Raw genomic sequence first — 15,234 nt, 5'->3', positions numbered from 1 at the left:
CAGACTGTCATTTCACGCTTGAGTTTCTGTCTCCAGGAGCTTCAGACTCAGCTGACTCAGCGAGCAGAGCAGTACCACCGCCTACTGGATCAAGGAGAGTCTATGCTGCTGGCTCGAGGAGGAGAGGAAGCAGGACCCGGTACCACCCAGACCCAGCAGAACCTGGGTTTGCTGCAGAACAAGTGGGCCAGCCTCACCACCAAGATGGAAGACCGCAGAGTAAGGCAGTGGGAAAGTGTTGATCTGTTGTAGCTAAATGTGTTGTTTCACATTTGATGTTAACTTTGAACTCCGTCTGATAGGCTAAGCTAGACGAGGCTGTTGCCTTGGCGACAGGTTTCCAGACTTCCCTGCAGGACACCATCAACTGGCTGACCCAGGCTGAGCAGACCCTGAACATGGCCCAACCCCCCAGCCTCATCCTGGATACGGTTCTGTTCCAGATCGATGAGCACAAGGTAGAAACTCAATTGTAATATCTAGTTAATTTAAATTTTGACCAATTTGTCTATTTACTGTTACTTTTAGATCCTAACGTATTCTACATGCTTGTCTCTGTCTGTCCAGGTGTTTGTGAATGAGGTGAACACCCATAGAGAGCAGGTCCTTGCTCTGGAGAAGGCCGGCTCTCAGCTTCGCTTTGCCAGTCTGAAGCAGGATGTTGTTCTCATAAAGAACCTTCTGCTCAGCGTCCAGGCTCGCTGGGACAAACTCGTGCAAAAATCGCTCGACCGCGGCCGTCACCTTGATGAGGCCCGGAAACGAGCCAAACAGGTACTGAACAGACTGTTATGCTCCAAGGTGTTTTGTCTAAGTAGCAAGAGGTGCAATAAATACACAACATAACATACACAACATTAAAATTTGAATGTGTTTGTCTTAGAATATCAAATTTTAAACTCTGTTCCCCTCTTTCTTTAGTTCCACGAGGCCTGGAGGAAGCTGACGGACTGGCTGGAAGAAGCCGAGAAAAGACTGGACTCAGAGCTGGAGATCTCCAACGAGCCAGACAAGATCAAAGTACAACTGACCAAACACAAGGTAAAACATGTTGCTATGCTCACATTTTCTATGCAAGTACATAGATGTTTCCATGAGTTTAGTATTTCTAAATAAATCCATCTGCAATCTTTATCTACACGTTCAGGAGTTTCAGAAAGCGTTGGGATCAAAGCAGCCTGTCTACGACACCACAGTGAGGTCTGGTAAGGCCATGAGGGACAAGGCTCAGCTGCCTGCAGACACCCAGAAACTAGATCACCTGGTAGGAGAAGTCCGTGACAAGTGGGACACGGTCTGTGGCAAGAGTGTGGAGAGGTAAAGAGGATAACGGATGGGGACTGAACTGGTTTATCCAGTTTTTCATTACAGGTCAGGATTATAATGGAGATAGAAACATGATAACTAACAGCTGTTGTTTTCTTTTTCCCCATTCAGACAACACAAGCTGGAAGAAGCTCTGCTGTTCTCAGGCCAGTTTGCAGAGGCTCTCCAGGCCCTTGTGGACTGGCTGTACCGAGTAGAGCCCCAACTAGCTGAAGATCAACCTGTGCACGGAGACATGGATCTGGTGTCCAACCTCATGGACTCACATAAGGTGTGTCCACTACACAGAACTGTGCACTAATCATACCTGCAGTGATCAACATTTCTAACACTGTAAAACAACGTTGACACCTGCAGGCTTTCCAAAAAGAACTGGGGAAGAGAACCACCAACATTCAGGCTCTGAAGCGTTCGGCTCGAGAGCTGATGGAGACCGGCCGTGATGACACAGCGTGGGTCAAAGTTCAGCTACAGGAGCTCAGCAACCGCTGGGATACGGTGTGCGCCCTGTCAGTCACCAAGCAGACCCGCCTTCAGCAGGCCCTCAAACAGGTCAGAGATGGCTGCACTGCTGATTTAATATTCAATGGTTCTTTCTTGCATTAAATTAAACCATACATCCAAACGATGCACAGATTAAAGACAACACGGTTTTGTCTCTCCAACTCTCCTTTCTACCAGGCGGAAGAGTTTCGCACAGCAGTGCAGGTGCTTTTGGAGTGGCTCTCAGAGGCGGAGCAGACACTTCGTTTCCGCGGCGTCCTCCCTGAAGAGGCAGAGACCCTGCAGGCCCTGCTGCACACACATCGTGACTTCATGAGCACGGTGGAGGACAAGAGGGCAGATGTCAACAAGGCTGCTGGCATGGGGGAGGGCATCCTGACTGTGTGTCACCCTGACTCCATCACCACCATAAAACACTGGATAACCATCATCAGGGCTCGTTTTGAGGAGGTGAGGGCGTAGGGCTGAGGAATAGAAGAGATACGTGTAATCTAACCTCCTGTCAGCCTTTGTTTAATAAAGACTGTTTAGTTAATTATGTAATCAAAACCTAACATCAATCCAAACCTTTGCTCTACAGGTGCTGACGTGGGCCAAACAGCACGAGCAGCGGCTGGAGACGGCTCTGACTGAGTTGCTCAACAACGCTAACCTGCTGGAGGAGCTGTTGTCATGGCTACAGTGGGCTGAGACCACACTGGTCCAAAGAGACACAGAGTCGCTTCCTCAGGACATCACCCAACTCAAATCACTCATCACTGAACACCAGGTGGGTTGTTAGTAGGTCAATGAACACCTAAATGGAGAAGTTAGTATTTTAAAGCCAACTGTGTTTGTAGTTTTAAATAACAGTTGTGTTTCTCTCTGACTGTTTTTTCCCAGATGTTTATGGAGGAGATGACGAGGAAACAGCCAGATGTTGACAAAGTGACAAAAACCTACAAAAGGAAAACAGCTGAGCCTTCCAGCAGCCTGACTGAGAGGAGAGGAGCTCGTACGTCCAACTCTGTTTACCTTTTAATGAAACAAATATTATTATCTGCTTCTCCACGGCGATACATTCAGATTACTCATGCTGTTACATTTACAGATCATTCAACTCACTCACTATTTCTGTGCATCTTCTACAGGCAAACAGCCGCAGCAGCAGCAACAACAGGCAGCCATGCAGGTTTCAGGAGGAAACCCACGACTCAACCAGCTCTGTGCCAAGTGGCAGCAAGTTTGGCTGCTGGCTCTCGACCGTCAGCGGAAACTCAACGATGCTCTTGACAGGCTGGAGGAGGTAGTATTTTACATTTCAGCAAAATAACTGGAAATCGCTCAACATTAGTTTAACGTTCAGACATTTTGTCTTATCACATGATTATGACATTAAATTTAACAACTTTCAGCTCAAAGAGTTTGCCAACTTTGACTTTGACGTATGGAGGAAGAAGTACATGCGCTGGATGAACCACAAGAAGTCTCGCGTCATGGACTTCTTCAGGCGTATCGACAAGGACCAAGATGGAAAGATCACAAGACAAGAATTCATTGATGGCATCCTTGCATCAAGTAGGTTATGAGTGTTTGATTTGTTGTTTATTTGTTTATTTCTAACCTTGACAGTGGTTTTGATTACGTTAATTCTTGTCTTTCTGTGCAGAGTTTCCAACCAGTAAACTGGAGATGACTGCAGTCGCAGACATCTTTGATAGAGACGGAGACGGTTACATTGACTATTATGAGTTTGTTGCTGCTCTGCACCCCAACAAAGATGCTTACAGACCAACTACAGACGCAGATAAGATAGAGGACGAGGTAAGAACCATCAAAAACACATGAATAAAATCTGTCTGTAGCTGAGTCAGTGACTGGACATGCCCAGTCATAAGTAGGTCTTGGTTTGTAGTTGTAAATAAACAGAGGTATTCATGAACCTGTCGTCTGTTGCTATGCAGGTGACTCGACAAGTGGCCCAGTGTAAGTGTGCAAAGAGGTTCCAGGTGGAGCAGATAGGAGAGAACAAATACCGGGTAAGTTCGGCTCAGTCTTTGGTTCAGTTTAATAAATACATGAAGTTACACATTTTTAAGATACTATAAATTAGATAAGTTAGTGTTGACAATGAATCACATGTAATGACTAACAGAGCTGGGTCAACTCAGTTTGCAAATAGTTGTTGGCTTTTTCTTCTTCAGGCTTAGAACAGGCACAAATTAACAACTCACAACTTAACATCACTTCACAGTATTTTAATGTGTCCATCTCACATCATGGGACATCTCATGGTGTATTTGAACTGTCTGTATCATAACATGTCACGATAACATTGCTTTAACATGTTCAGAATTTCTCTCAGCGCTCCGGGATTGTCAGCTGAACTTTTTTTTTTTCTGTCATCACTGAAACATTAACATAAACATGTAAATGTCAAAGCATTGATACACACTGGGTTTCTGGGGAGGACTGAGGCAGAGCTTTAGTAGGTGGTGGAGGAGATTTATTTATAACCTGCAACACCGGTTAAAAGTAACTAGTATTAGTATTTGTTTGCTTTTCTCAGGTAATTATTTAAAAAAATGTTAAACTTATTTCCCAGTAGATGGTTACAGTTTTATTTATAATATAGAAAAAATACTGGGTAATTATCATGTAATTATATTATTTAACTATTTGATGTTCTTAGACATCTTTGTCATAGTTCATATACGCCCCCCGTTGAACCCACAGGTGGTAACTCCCCCGTCAGTCTGTGTGTATCTATGCAGCATTTTACAGGGATCATCATCTCTAATAGTTTTCAGCAGCTTCTGTTGGATGAGCCGTCACTACCACTGCTACAATCTGAGTCCACTCTATCATTATCCACTGGGTAATGATTTCCAGTGTCTGGCTGCGGGACACTGGGGATACTAGCATACATGAATTTGTCTGTCTGGCTTGTCTTTGTGTGTTGCTTCACTCTCCTTTGCTCTCACCGTCTTTGCTTCCATCTCACCATCACCAGCTGCATTTTCACACACACTGACATCCACTGCATCTTTTGCTATTCGCTTACACCACTAATTATTATGAGTAATAAGAGAAATACACTTAATGTAATGTGAGAACTGTTTTTAGAAGCTATTGTATAAAAATAAATGTCAGACCTTTCATATCTTACAGTACATGTTGTTTCACTCTTGCTCTGTTTCTTTCTCCTCGTGTTCGTCTGCTCCGTGTCTACTGGATTTATTGTAGTTCTTCCTCGGAAACCAGGTAAAGTGACAGCCGCTGCTCTGGATGTGTGAAATCTGCTTCCTAATCTGCCACCAATGGCGTGTACTTCTTATTGTTATCACACATTTATATAAAAACAAGTACTTCTGTTGTAATAACTTCACGTTAAGTGAGGATTTTAAAAAAGAAGAGGCTGAAAAGAAGAAGCACTCCATTGTGGCTCTGCTACGTGTAAGCAGGTTTCACCGTCCACTTGTGTTCCTGCTGTGATTTGTTTGGTGTTGAGTGACAAATTACACAACGTGAAGCAGGCGACAGTGACATGGATGAAGTGGTAATTAGTGGTTAGGTGATATGTACTGTAGCTGGGAAGCAAATCAAGCTGCTTAGACAGAGATTCAGAGATTCCTTCTGTACTCGTATCTGCTTTGCTGGACGATTTACACAATTAAAATGTTCTGAAATGTTTTAAAAGGCTGAATATGGACGTTCTCGTGGTTTCTACTGTAAATTATAATGCTTAGACTTGGGTGGCTGGCTGAACCGGGCTGAAAATCAGCAGATTTACTGAGAGTTAGTGCATGTTTTTTCTGTGGGTGCATGAAGTAGAAGCGATCCTATTTTAAGATTTGGTACTTGGGCTGCTTGGTGTGTTACAGTGAATCATTTAAAACTGTTTCTTCACTCTCACCTCTGTTTTACTTTTATCTCCTCTCATCTTCTTTCTGTTCCTCCTCTGTTCTTTTACGTCTTTGCCTCCTTTCTCCTCATTTCTTTGTGTCCCCTCATCCCCACCTGTGGCTGCAGTTCGGTGACTCTCAGCAGCTTCGTCTGGTCAGGATTTTGCGCAGCACGGTGATGGTGAGAGTCGGAGGCGGTTGGATGGCTCTCGACGAGTTTCTGGTCAAGAACGATCCCTGCAGAGGTGAGCAACGTTTACACATCGTCAAATGTTCCCACTCTCACACAGGAACAAATTGTTTAACACACAATCATATGATTCCTCCTCTTCTGTCTCGTGTTCTTTTGTTTATCACATGCTACAGCCCGACTGATTCTGATAGTCAGATGTCACAGTTAAGTTTAATCAAAAGCTAGTTCAATTTTCACAGTTCAAACACTCATTAGTCAGATTTTTCTATTTGTGTGTGAAAAAACCCGTTATGAGACAAAAAATGCTGAATCCAGTCAAATATTAGGTGCCTGTGTCGAGCTCTCACACTCACTCTGCTCTTTACCAAAGCAAACAAACTTCCAGAGACGTCTCCTGACACACAGCCAGTCAAAGCAAGTGACAACACACAGACCGTCAGAGTAACATGCAGGAACCGGCTTCACCTAAACCAGACTCAAGTTCCTTTAGTTGTCTGTCAGCAGGTGATGCAGCATACCGCTGCGTCGTCTCACTTCTCTCACCAGTGTTTTTCTTCCAGTGGCGTCTACAGTCGGTGTGGTTGTTGTGCTCCTTGGAGCGGTGTTTCTCTCTCCATTTCTTATTCTCCAAATCTCTCTGTTCCCTCTGAGTCCATCCTCTGTCGGTCCTGAAGGAACTCATCATCTTGTCACGTTCTATTCCTGTGTATACACGGCTGGTTCTCTCCTCTGTCTCTTTTATTTTATTTTAATTCTCTTGAATATAACAGTAGTATTGCATGATGCATGGTCCTCAGTTCTCTCCTTCTTCCTCCCCCCTCTCTTCCTCCCTCCCTCCCTTTTTCTCTTTCCCCAGTGCAACATCCAGGACTTAAGATTCTCCGCTCCGATTCCAGTAGCTCCATCTCATCTCGTATAGGTTGGGTTTCTCTCTCTCTCTCTCTCCCCTTGCTTTCACTCTCTCCTAACCGCTCGTCTTTCCTCAGTCCTGTTTGTTTGGGTCAGTTTATTCTTCTGTTGCCCCTGGACGCTCTTCAGATTTCTTCACTTGTTATCTTGATCTTTCCTCCAACTCTTCCCCTCCTTCTTGTTTGTTTTGGTTTGTTGGTTTGGCCATGTTGCTGTGACTGTGATCACCTGACTAACATTATGTCTCCCCACTGTTCTGCTGTTCCTCCCTCCTGACCTCCCCCCCCTGGCTGTCGCCGCTCGTGCAAGCTCAGAAATCCTGACCTGTTATTCTAAACACATTTCAGGGGTCTTAACATTCGTCCACAGCCCCATTGGTCAACTGTGTGTGTGTGTGTGTGTGTGTGTGTGTGTTATTTCACACTGTCTCTTGTGTCTCTCAGTGACAGTCACTCCTGGCTATTTCTGCTGCCGAGGTATCTACACTTCCTCTCTGTCTCTCACTCCATCTTTCTGTCTCTTTCACCTCCATGCAGCTGTCTCCATCTTTAACCATAGCTGTCCTCTGTGTGTCTATATATATGTGTGTGTGTTGTTTACATCCGTGGCCAGGTTCGTCATATAGGCACTGACGTCAGTCTTGTCTGCCACGTGTTTGCGTCATGCTTTCCTAACTCACAACACAAGCAGGATTTGGTCAACCCCTGGTCTTTGGATTTTATTTAAATTAGTTATTTGTTAAATCTGTGATATTTTTTAGTTTGACTTCACACTGAAAAAGGTAAAATATCTCTTTCTAGTGACACTCTAAGACCTGGGCGTGGCCAGCCTGGGTTTCTAATACTGCTGGTTGGTGGGAGACACAATTATAGGGTGCACCTGGCTGCCAGGCGTTAAGTGGGATGTAATTGCAGGGTGCACCCGTCTAATTGACCGGCCTTGCTGTTCAGTTGCTGGGGTTGATGACCATGAGCCTAGGAGTTGCACTGCTGCTACAGCTAGCTACAGCCCTTCTCTCCTGTATCTCTCTCTCTTCTTTTTGAATCTGTTTTACACCATATTCTTGTTTCTTTTCCATGTTTCCTCTCTGAATCTCCTGTCTCTCCTCCATGCCTCTCTTTCCACCGTTTTGGTTCTCCTCTTTCTATCTCTGTGTGGCTGGCTTCTCCAGGCTTGTTGTTGTCTGCTGGGGCTGCTGCACTACTCTCTGTCCGAGAATGCTGCTGAGTGTCTTTTGAAGACGGGAGAAGCCCTGAATCTCTGGGCTCTCTCTCCTGCTAAGCATAAACCAGGCATGACCCCCACATTTATTTATACACATACTGTGTATATACCGCAGAGCTGAGATGCTTCTTCGCAGCAAGAAGAGAAAATGAACTCGAATGGACTCAGACATGTTGGAAAAACAGAGAGAAGAGAGGCTGTGCTTTTGCTGCCACTGCCCTCAGATGTTTGAAAGCAAATACGCAATGAAAGTGCGTGCGTCACTGTGTGCGATGTATTTTTTTAACACAAACCTGGAGACACTTGCTATTGCTTAAATACTCTTATTTGCTGTCTTGCAGAGAATTAAATGATTTTAACCACTCTCAGCCAGCAGGGGATTAGCTTAGCCTAGCATAAAGACTGGAAACAGTAGCTTTTGTATGATTGATGATTTGCTGATGGGTTTCGTGCATATTGACCTGGCACAGTTGACTTCCTTTTAATCCTGGTAGTCAGAATTTTCCTTTTTAATCTTTGCACAGAGACAGTTTCTCCCCATTTTCAATCTTTATTCTAGCCTAAGCTAAACAAGAGTGGTACTGAACAAGTGTTTTAAACCAGTCAGCATTTAGTTTGCAGCTCTTGTTGAGGAAATAAGTTTTCTCTGAATAAGGAAATGTGTAGTAAGATTACAGAACTCGACTGGTTGCTTGATAAATTTGTCTGCAGCGATGACGACATGTCTCTAAAACCCTAAAAGCCACAAAGCAGAGACTGACTGACTTTCGTTGCGTATTAAATTATTGATTTTCTACTTTGGCACTCAAACCAAACACGCTTCACCCCTGAAACATGACTCAACCGAAGTGCACTTATGACCTCCTGAACCCCTAAACCCCACCCTGCCCAAAGACGCACTCTGCTCACGTGCACTATCAAATGAAACATGCACGCACTCTGATGTCTGCAGCCAAGGAAGCACTGACTCTCTCCCTCACGCTGCTCGCTGCCTCTGCCGCCCCCTGCTGGAGGAAAACTGTGGGTCGACTCACTCGTCTCTCCTCTTCCTCTGTTTCTCTTGTCAGCTCGTGGTCGCACCAACCTGGAGCTGAGGGAGAAGTTCATCCTTCCTGAAGGAACGCCTCAGGGTGTTGGCATGAGTGTGGTCATCTCACGCTCCAGGGGCCGACGCTCCAAACCAGGCTCCCGCAACGCCTCCCCCACGCGTTCCTCCTCCTCGGCCTCCCACAGCGGCGCCTCCCTCCCCTCTGCTCCCTCTGCACCTGCCACACCAACAGCATCCGCATCATCCAGGGTAAGAGGACAGTTCGGTGTCATAGGTCATTTTAACAATTTGGGAGATAATAAAGTGACAGGTTTCTGTGCACCTCATGTCATTACAATCATTCATTACCAACTCTCACTGTATTTTACACATAACGGGAGAACAAACGCTAATTATCAACCTGCATCATTAAGCAGACAGAGGTCTGATTGTATTGAAGTTTTGTTCTTGTTAACAAATCCCACGAACCAACCACCCACTCTCACTGTCACTGCTGATGTAACGTTTACAGTGTCCAGCTGCTGTTTAGAACCTTATTTAGTCTGAAATGAAAAAGCAAACATGTACACTACCGGTCCAAAAAAAAAAGTCCCCACCAGGATTTAACTAAGTAAATAGAGCCTCTCTTAGCCTCGAGAGATAAGAAATCTCCCATCATCAACACAAGATCTTGGAGAAAAAGTGTTTTTGCCATGTTTCAAGGCAAAAACACTTAAATAATAATAATAATAATAATAAATAATAATAATAATAATCACTCAGTCTATAAAATTCACTTACATTAAGAGGAAACATAATAAATGAGGCACAGTATCATTAAAGTACACACATACACAGTCTCTCTCTCTGCCGACTGTCTCTGTCCCACTCTGTTGTGTGTTTATGTCACAGATTGAACAGAACCACAGTCAGGAGAAAAGCTCACAGCCTGTTAACATCGACCAAACTGTTGTTGTTAGTGACATTTTTCATTTGTCTGCACTGTTTGTCACCTGAAAAGCATCAGAGGGTGTGTGTGTGTGTGTGTGTGTGTATGTGTGTGTGTGTGGGAGGGATAAATGGTGATTTATTGTATGTGTGTTTGTTTTTACAGCTTTGTTACACATCTTGTTGTTGTTGTTGTTGTTGTTGTCAGAATCACCACATTCCTAACTGTGTAATTTTATTATTTTTGTCCCTGTTTCTTTGTGCTTTCTTTCATCTTTTTGCCTTTTTCCTCTCGTCCCCATCATTCAACCCCGCTGGCTTCAAAATGTGTAATAATAAAAACACAAAAAAATAAATTCTCTAAACACAAAACACACTGCGCTGCACTCCCTCGCTATTCCAACGCCTCCTTCCCTCCTCCTACACTTCGCTTCCCTCCTACGCTGCTTCGCTCTCCTTCACCTCCTCCACCTTCCCTCCTTCCTTGCTCCCTTTCCTTGCTCCCTTCAGTCCTCCCATACTCACTTGCGTGACTATGCCAAGCCCTGGCTGGCACACAGTAAAACTCCAACGCCAACCAAGTGCCACTGCTGCCCAGATCACGGTCACAGCCACACCACTCCTGGGCACGAGGTAACACACTCACCCCAACCACCCACCCACCACCAACCTCCCTGTACCACCCCGCACCCCCCGAGCCCAACCCCACCAATTGCGCTAATGCACTAACGCACACTCCCGGGTGCCCGCACTCCACCACACAGAGAGTTATAGTTCTGCTGCTTCAAACTTTAATTTGAGTAGTTTTCATGCTGAGATCATGTCCTGTTCCGACCTTTAATTTGAGAATAAACAATGTGGTCGAGTTAAAACCTCAAAGATAACACTTACAGGTTTTAATTTGAAAAGGAAAATGTCGCCCAAAAATCATAGGAATGAAATTCCTCATACATACTATATAAGACAACTTTAAATGGAAAGCAGTTTTATTTTGTAGCCTGGTTTTATCACCTGATGGATGTGTTGGTGTTTGTTCTGTAGTCAGTAGATTTGGTACTAACCTTATTGATATTATGCAGAATTTACAGACTGTGTGGTAAAAAGTCTGTGTGTATGTGTAGTTTTTATTGTTGATAATTTGTCTGTGAATATCTGTGTTTTGTACAGAAGTAATAGTCATGTTGTGTTTAGATACTATTGTGTGTTTAAAAGTTTGGGGTCACTTAGTTTGGAGTTCCCTGTTTTAGAAAGAAAGCTGATTTTATCAGTTTATCAGTAAACACTGGTCTAATACAATTGTACCCATTTGAAAGGTTGTAAGTGACCACAAACCTTTGAACAGTGCTGTTTGTAATATGATGCACATTATTACAGTAGCAGTAGTGAAGTTATATTCCGCTGATGATTCCTCTGGGCTCCTGCAGGGCGCAGCGTCGGGTTCCAAGCTGAAGAGGCCGACCTTCCACTCAAGTCGAGGATCACTGACCGGAGAGAACGGTGGATCGGCGCACAGCTGCAAACCAGGTGAGATACAGTCACAGTCATGATTATACTGTTAACCTGCTTTAAGTTCTTTTATGTGTTAAACATGTTTTTTCACCTTATTAACTAACTTGTCAGATGAAAGCAAAAGACCATAAACAGTTTGACAGCATGTTGAGACTGAGTTTCATGAATTCAACCTCTGGGGGCCATGAATGTCTTGACAAGAATCCCTAACAATCCATCCAGTGGTTGAGATCTGGACCGAGCAGCTAACTAACTATAACCTTTAACCTGGATGTGATTCACTGAAATGTTTTGCTTGCTCCTAAATTCTGTTTTCGTCTCTCATCTTTGTGTCAGATCCAAAGCGAGGGGCGTCCACAGCCAGCAGCCGAGCTGGCAGCCGGGCAGGCAGCAGAGCCAGCAGTCGCCGCGGCAGCGATGCCTCGGACGCATCAGAGCTGCAGGACGCTCGCTCCGTCTGCTCCGACACGTCAGACACCCCGAGACGACCGGGTAGTGGGGCCAAGCCCTCCAAGATTCCCACCATCTCCAAGAAGACGCCGAGCCCAAAGACGCCAGGATCTACAAAGAAATAACACCCGCTACAAAACAACGGGAGCAGAACCGTTACTCCTCCCTCCCACAGAGGGCGGACTGCTGTCATCGGCCATCTTGATGGAACCAGCTCTTGAACCTGAACGTCCATCCATAGCGCTTGATTCAATTTGTGCACTATGACTGATACTCAATAGGGGAAAGAAGGAGATGGAGAAGATGAGTGAATTTCCTTCTCATTCTTTCCTCAGTCTCCTAAACCAACAAAAACACAAGAGGAGAAGAGTTCTGGTCTGGAAATCCCAGACCAGAGCCTCTGGGGTTGTAACTGACTTGATCCCCTTTAAGAAGCAAACCCAGATTGCCTTCCAGTCTCCTGCTTTGTCTTTCAGATGTTCCCCACCAGCGTGGAACCAAACACAGACTGACCTGACGTGATGCTGCCTTACTTTGTGTTACACACTTATGTCCCAGTCACACAGAGCAACAGAGAAAGTCTGTGAACTGCTTTGTAACCACACCGACACACAAATACACAACACAGAGGCGTGTAGGGAGCGAGGACACGCCGCCACCACCACCGTGGCTGCAACAACAAAAAAAGCTCAAATGACATTCAGGGAAAAAAAAAAAAAGAAAAGAATTGTGGGTTATTATTTTGGCTTGTGGGTCAGATGCCTCAACGATGAGTTTAAAAAGAAAATATGCAACGACTGCCATGTCCCGTCCTCTTGACTGGTCGGCGGGAAAAAGAGTCACCTCAGCAGATCTGCAGAGGCCCACACCACATGTGGAGAGCGCGGGAGGCGGGAGAAGCTGTCCGACGCACACTCACACACCGGCTAACCTCAGACTCGGAGGATCGGTGGCGGCGGCGGCGGCGGCGGTGCTGCTGCTGCTGCAGCTGAGGGCAAACACTCACACACTCAAACACCACAGAGCAGACTCCTCCCGACCGCTGGAACGTCAAGATCACCCTGGTGTGTGCATTTCAGCAAAAGGCGGTGTGGTTCTGTCACATACCGGCATAACAATCGGACACACAAACATCACAAACTGGCAATAGGAAGGACTATTTTTATGGTGACACATTCAACTAACAGCACAGTACTGACAATATACAACATGTGTAACCTAACCCGATGTTAACGACCGTGTTCGCAGAGTTCGACAACCAGCATGCGCCAATTGTCTCTTCCTCTGCGGTTCCACCTTAACGTCTACACTGAGTAGCCCTTAGCAACCCAGCAGCGCACACACACACACACACACACACACACTCTCGCACACAAAAGGTGGTGTGTATCATGTGTGTCTTTGTTACAGGAAATAATAGAGGTCATTGACTTGAGTCACTGTATGCAAACATTTTAATTTGCAGATGTCGTTTTGTTTCTCTTCTCATTTTCTGGTTAATTTATAATCCAGCTGTACTTTTGTTATCTAGCTTGAAGGAAAATCTATTTATTTTTCAGTTTCATGTCATATCGTCGTCGGCGGAGAGTGATTTAGTATTATGGCTAAAACAAATCGTGATGTTTTTTTGTTTTTGTACCGAGGAAATGTCCACTCCGCTCCGCTCTTTGACATTATGTGTGTGTAAAGTGTGTTTCTACTTCATTGTAACATGACATTATTCACTAGGTCGCTGATTCTAGTGGCAGCCTTGTTTGTTCAGTTTTCTCTTTTTGCTAATGACTACGATTCCCAGACCTTGACCAAAGGGGTTTGCCCTTCATGTGTAGAGAGAACTTTGATTATGAATGACAGGAGTCCTGGGCCGAGCGGACCAATGAGAGCGAGCTTCCTCCCTCGTGTCCCTCGCCAGCGTCTCTTCTTCTAGGCTTTTTTTCAAATGTCCCGTCACTGATGGGGACGAGTTGTCGCTGTGTTATCTCAGTGTAAGAGGTGACGTTTATGAAAACGAATGACAGTGCAGTAAGAGAGGAAACATCCTAAGGTGAATTTTATTTATTTATTGTCTCTCTGAGGGAGGGATTCAGGGCGCAGGAGGCGAGTCCAACACCTTTCGATGCCGTGCTCCTCTCAGTGTGGCGACGACAACATGAGGGGAGGGAGGGGTGTCAGTAGGAGTCAACTGTGTAAAAGTAAAAACAAAAAACTAAAATTATAAACAATTTTTTTTGTTCTGTTTTTGTATTAAAAATATGCTTGCAGTAAAACTTTGACTCGTGTTTGACTCATTTGTGGTTTTTGTGCACATGAAAACTGACAGCAGCTGTGTGAATGTGTTTGTGTAGTTAAACTGGGTCATGTTGGAGCTGAAATATTTAGTATTTAATTAGAAAAACGTACTATTCTGACATTTGTTTAATTCATTCTTACATTTTTTCAGTAAGTTCTAATTGATTTTGAGGATTTGGGCTGTTTCTATGGTGACATTTTAATCTTTGACAAATGGATTCAGCATAATTTGACTTCTGAAGATAATGTAAATGTGTATTTTTATGATTTAATTTAATTAAATTCTTTGTCCGTACTATTATTTATGCATAGATTGAAATCACCTAATGCTTGTAATCTTGTTCCTATTCTCTTGTGTGTGCATGTACGTGCCTTCGTTCATTTATGCCTGACAGCAAACCACAGACTCGGAGGCAGTGACCGGACATTTCCATGTAATTATCCCATAAGAGATAAGGACACACCCGACTGGATCTTCGTTTCTGTGGACAGACCGGAGGTAAACACTGCAGAGGTGGTGGTGGTGGTTGAAAATCATTTGGAACGTCTAATATTTCGCTCTGTTTCAGTGTTTCAGGATCTGTCATTAAAAAAAAAAACCCTCCATCACACTCTCAGTTGTGCATGTGTGTGACAGAGATGGAGGATTTGAAAATAACTTTGTTTGGTGGTTCCACCGGAGATGATGAGTCCACCCTTCGCAGCTGTGTGTACACACTCCCTCCTCTTATTTTCTGTCCACTCTCAATCCATCTACGCCCATCCTCCCTGCAGTCCATCTGTCATCCCAGACCTCTCTGTGATGACAGTCCTCGCTCTTTTCTGCCACTTCTGTCTCTCTGGAATGTCATTTTTCATTTTGGTCGGGTTTATATGGTTTCAGGGGCACTCGGCTCCCTTTCATTCCCTCTTTTTATTTTTTTATTTTATGTTACTCCTCCTCAGCTCACTCCCTCTTTGTTCTTTCACCT

The 15,234-nt window shown here is 44.6% G+C and overlaps 1 protein-coding gene across 14 annotated transcripts in view; it reads left to right on the top strand.

Annotated features, from left to right (window-relative positions):
* The window catches only part of macf1a (microtubule actin crosslinking factor 1a), a 139,399-nt gene extending 126,082 nt beyond the window's left edge, over positions 1-13,317 (top strand). For 8 of the 14 annotated variants that reach the window (XM_026350212.1, XM_026350206.1, XM_026350217.1 and 5 more), the window contains 21 exons: positions 37-219; positions 303-458; positions 568-774; positions 922-1,041; positions 1,148-1,317; positions 1,438-1,597; positions 1,684-1,878; positions 2,008-2,280; positions 2,411-2,599; positions 2,713-2,824; positions 2,961-3,115; positions 3,225-3,387; positions 3,479-3,633; positions 3,774-3,848; positions 5,056-5,073; positions 5,842-5,959; positions 6,764-6,826; positions 9,108-9,337; positions 10,526-10,648; positions 11,440-11,539; positions 11,861-13,317. In XM_026350212.1, the coding sequence (XP_026205997.1) occupies positions 37-219; positions 303-458; positions 568-774; positions 922-1,041; positions 1,148-1,317; positions 1,438-1,597; positions 1,684-1,878; positions 2,008-2,280; positions 2,411-2,599; positions 2,713-2,824; positions 2,961-3,115; positions 3,225-3,387; positions 3,479-3,633; positions 3,774-3,848; positions 5,056-5,073; positions 5,842-5,959; positions 6,764-6,826; positions 9,108-9,337; positions 10,526-10,648; positions 11,440-11,539; positions 11,861-12,099 (3,204 nt within the window). In that variant the 3' untranslated portion in view covers positions 12,100-13,317. The remainder of the gene's footprint in view (positions 1-36; positions 220-302; positions 459-567; positions 775-921; positions 1,042-1,147; positions 1,318-1,437; positions 1,598-1,683; positions 1,879-2,007; positions 2,281-2,410; positions 2,600-2,712; positions 2,825-2,960; positions 3,116-3,224; positions 3,388-3,478; positions 3,634-3,773; positions 3,849-5,055; positions 5,074-5,841; positions 5,960-6,763; positions 6,827-9,107; positions 9,338-10,525; positions 10,649-11,439; positions 11,540-11,860) is intronic. The other 6 variants (XM_026350218.1, XM_026350211.1, XM_026350216.1 and 3 more) reach the window with 4 other exon arrangements.
* The last annotated feature ends 1,917 nt before the right edge of the window (positions 13,318-15,234 follow it).

Source organism: Anabas testudineus, chromosome 11 (assembly GCF_900324465.2).
Source record: "Anabas testudineus chromosome 11, fAnaTes1.2, whole genome shotgun sequence".
NCBI classification, from domain to species: Eukaryota; Metazoa; Chordata; class Actinopteri; order Anabantiformes; family Anabantidae; genus Anabas; species Anabas testudineus.
Note: the sequence above shows the minus strand (reverse complement) of the source record. Positions and strands in the feature narration are given on the sequence as shown.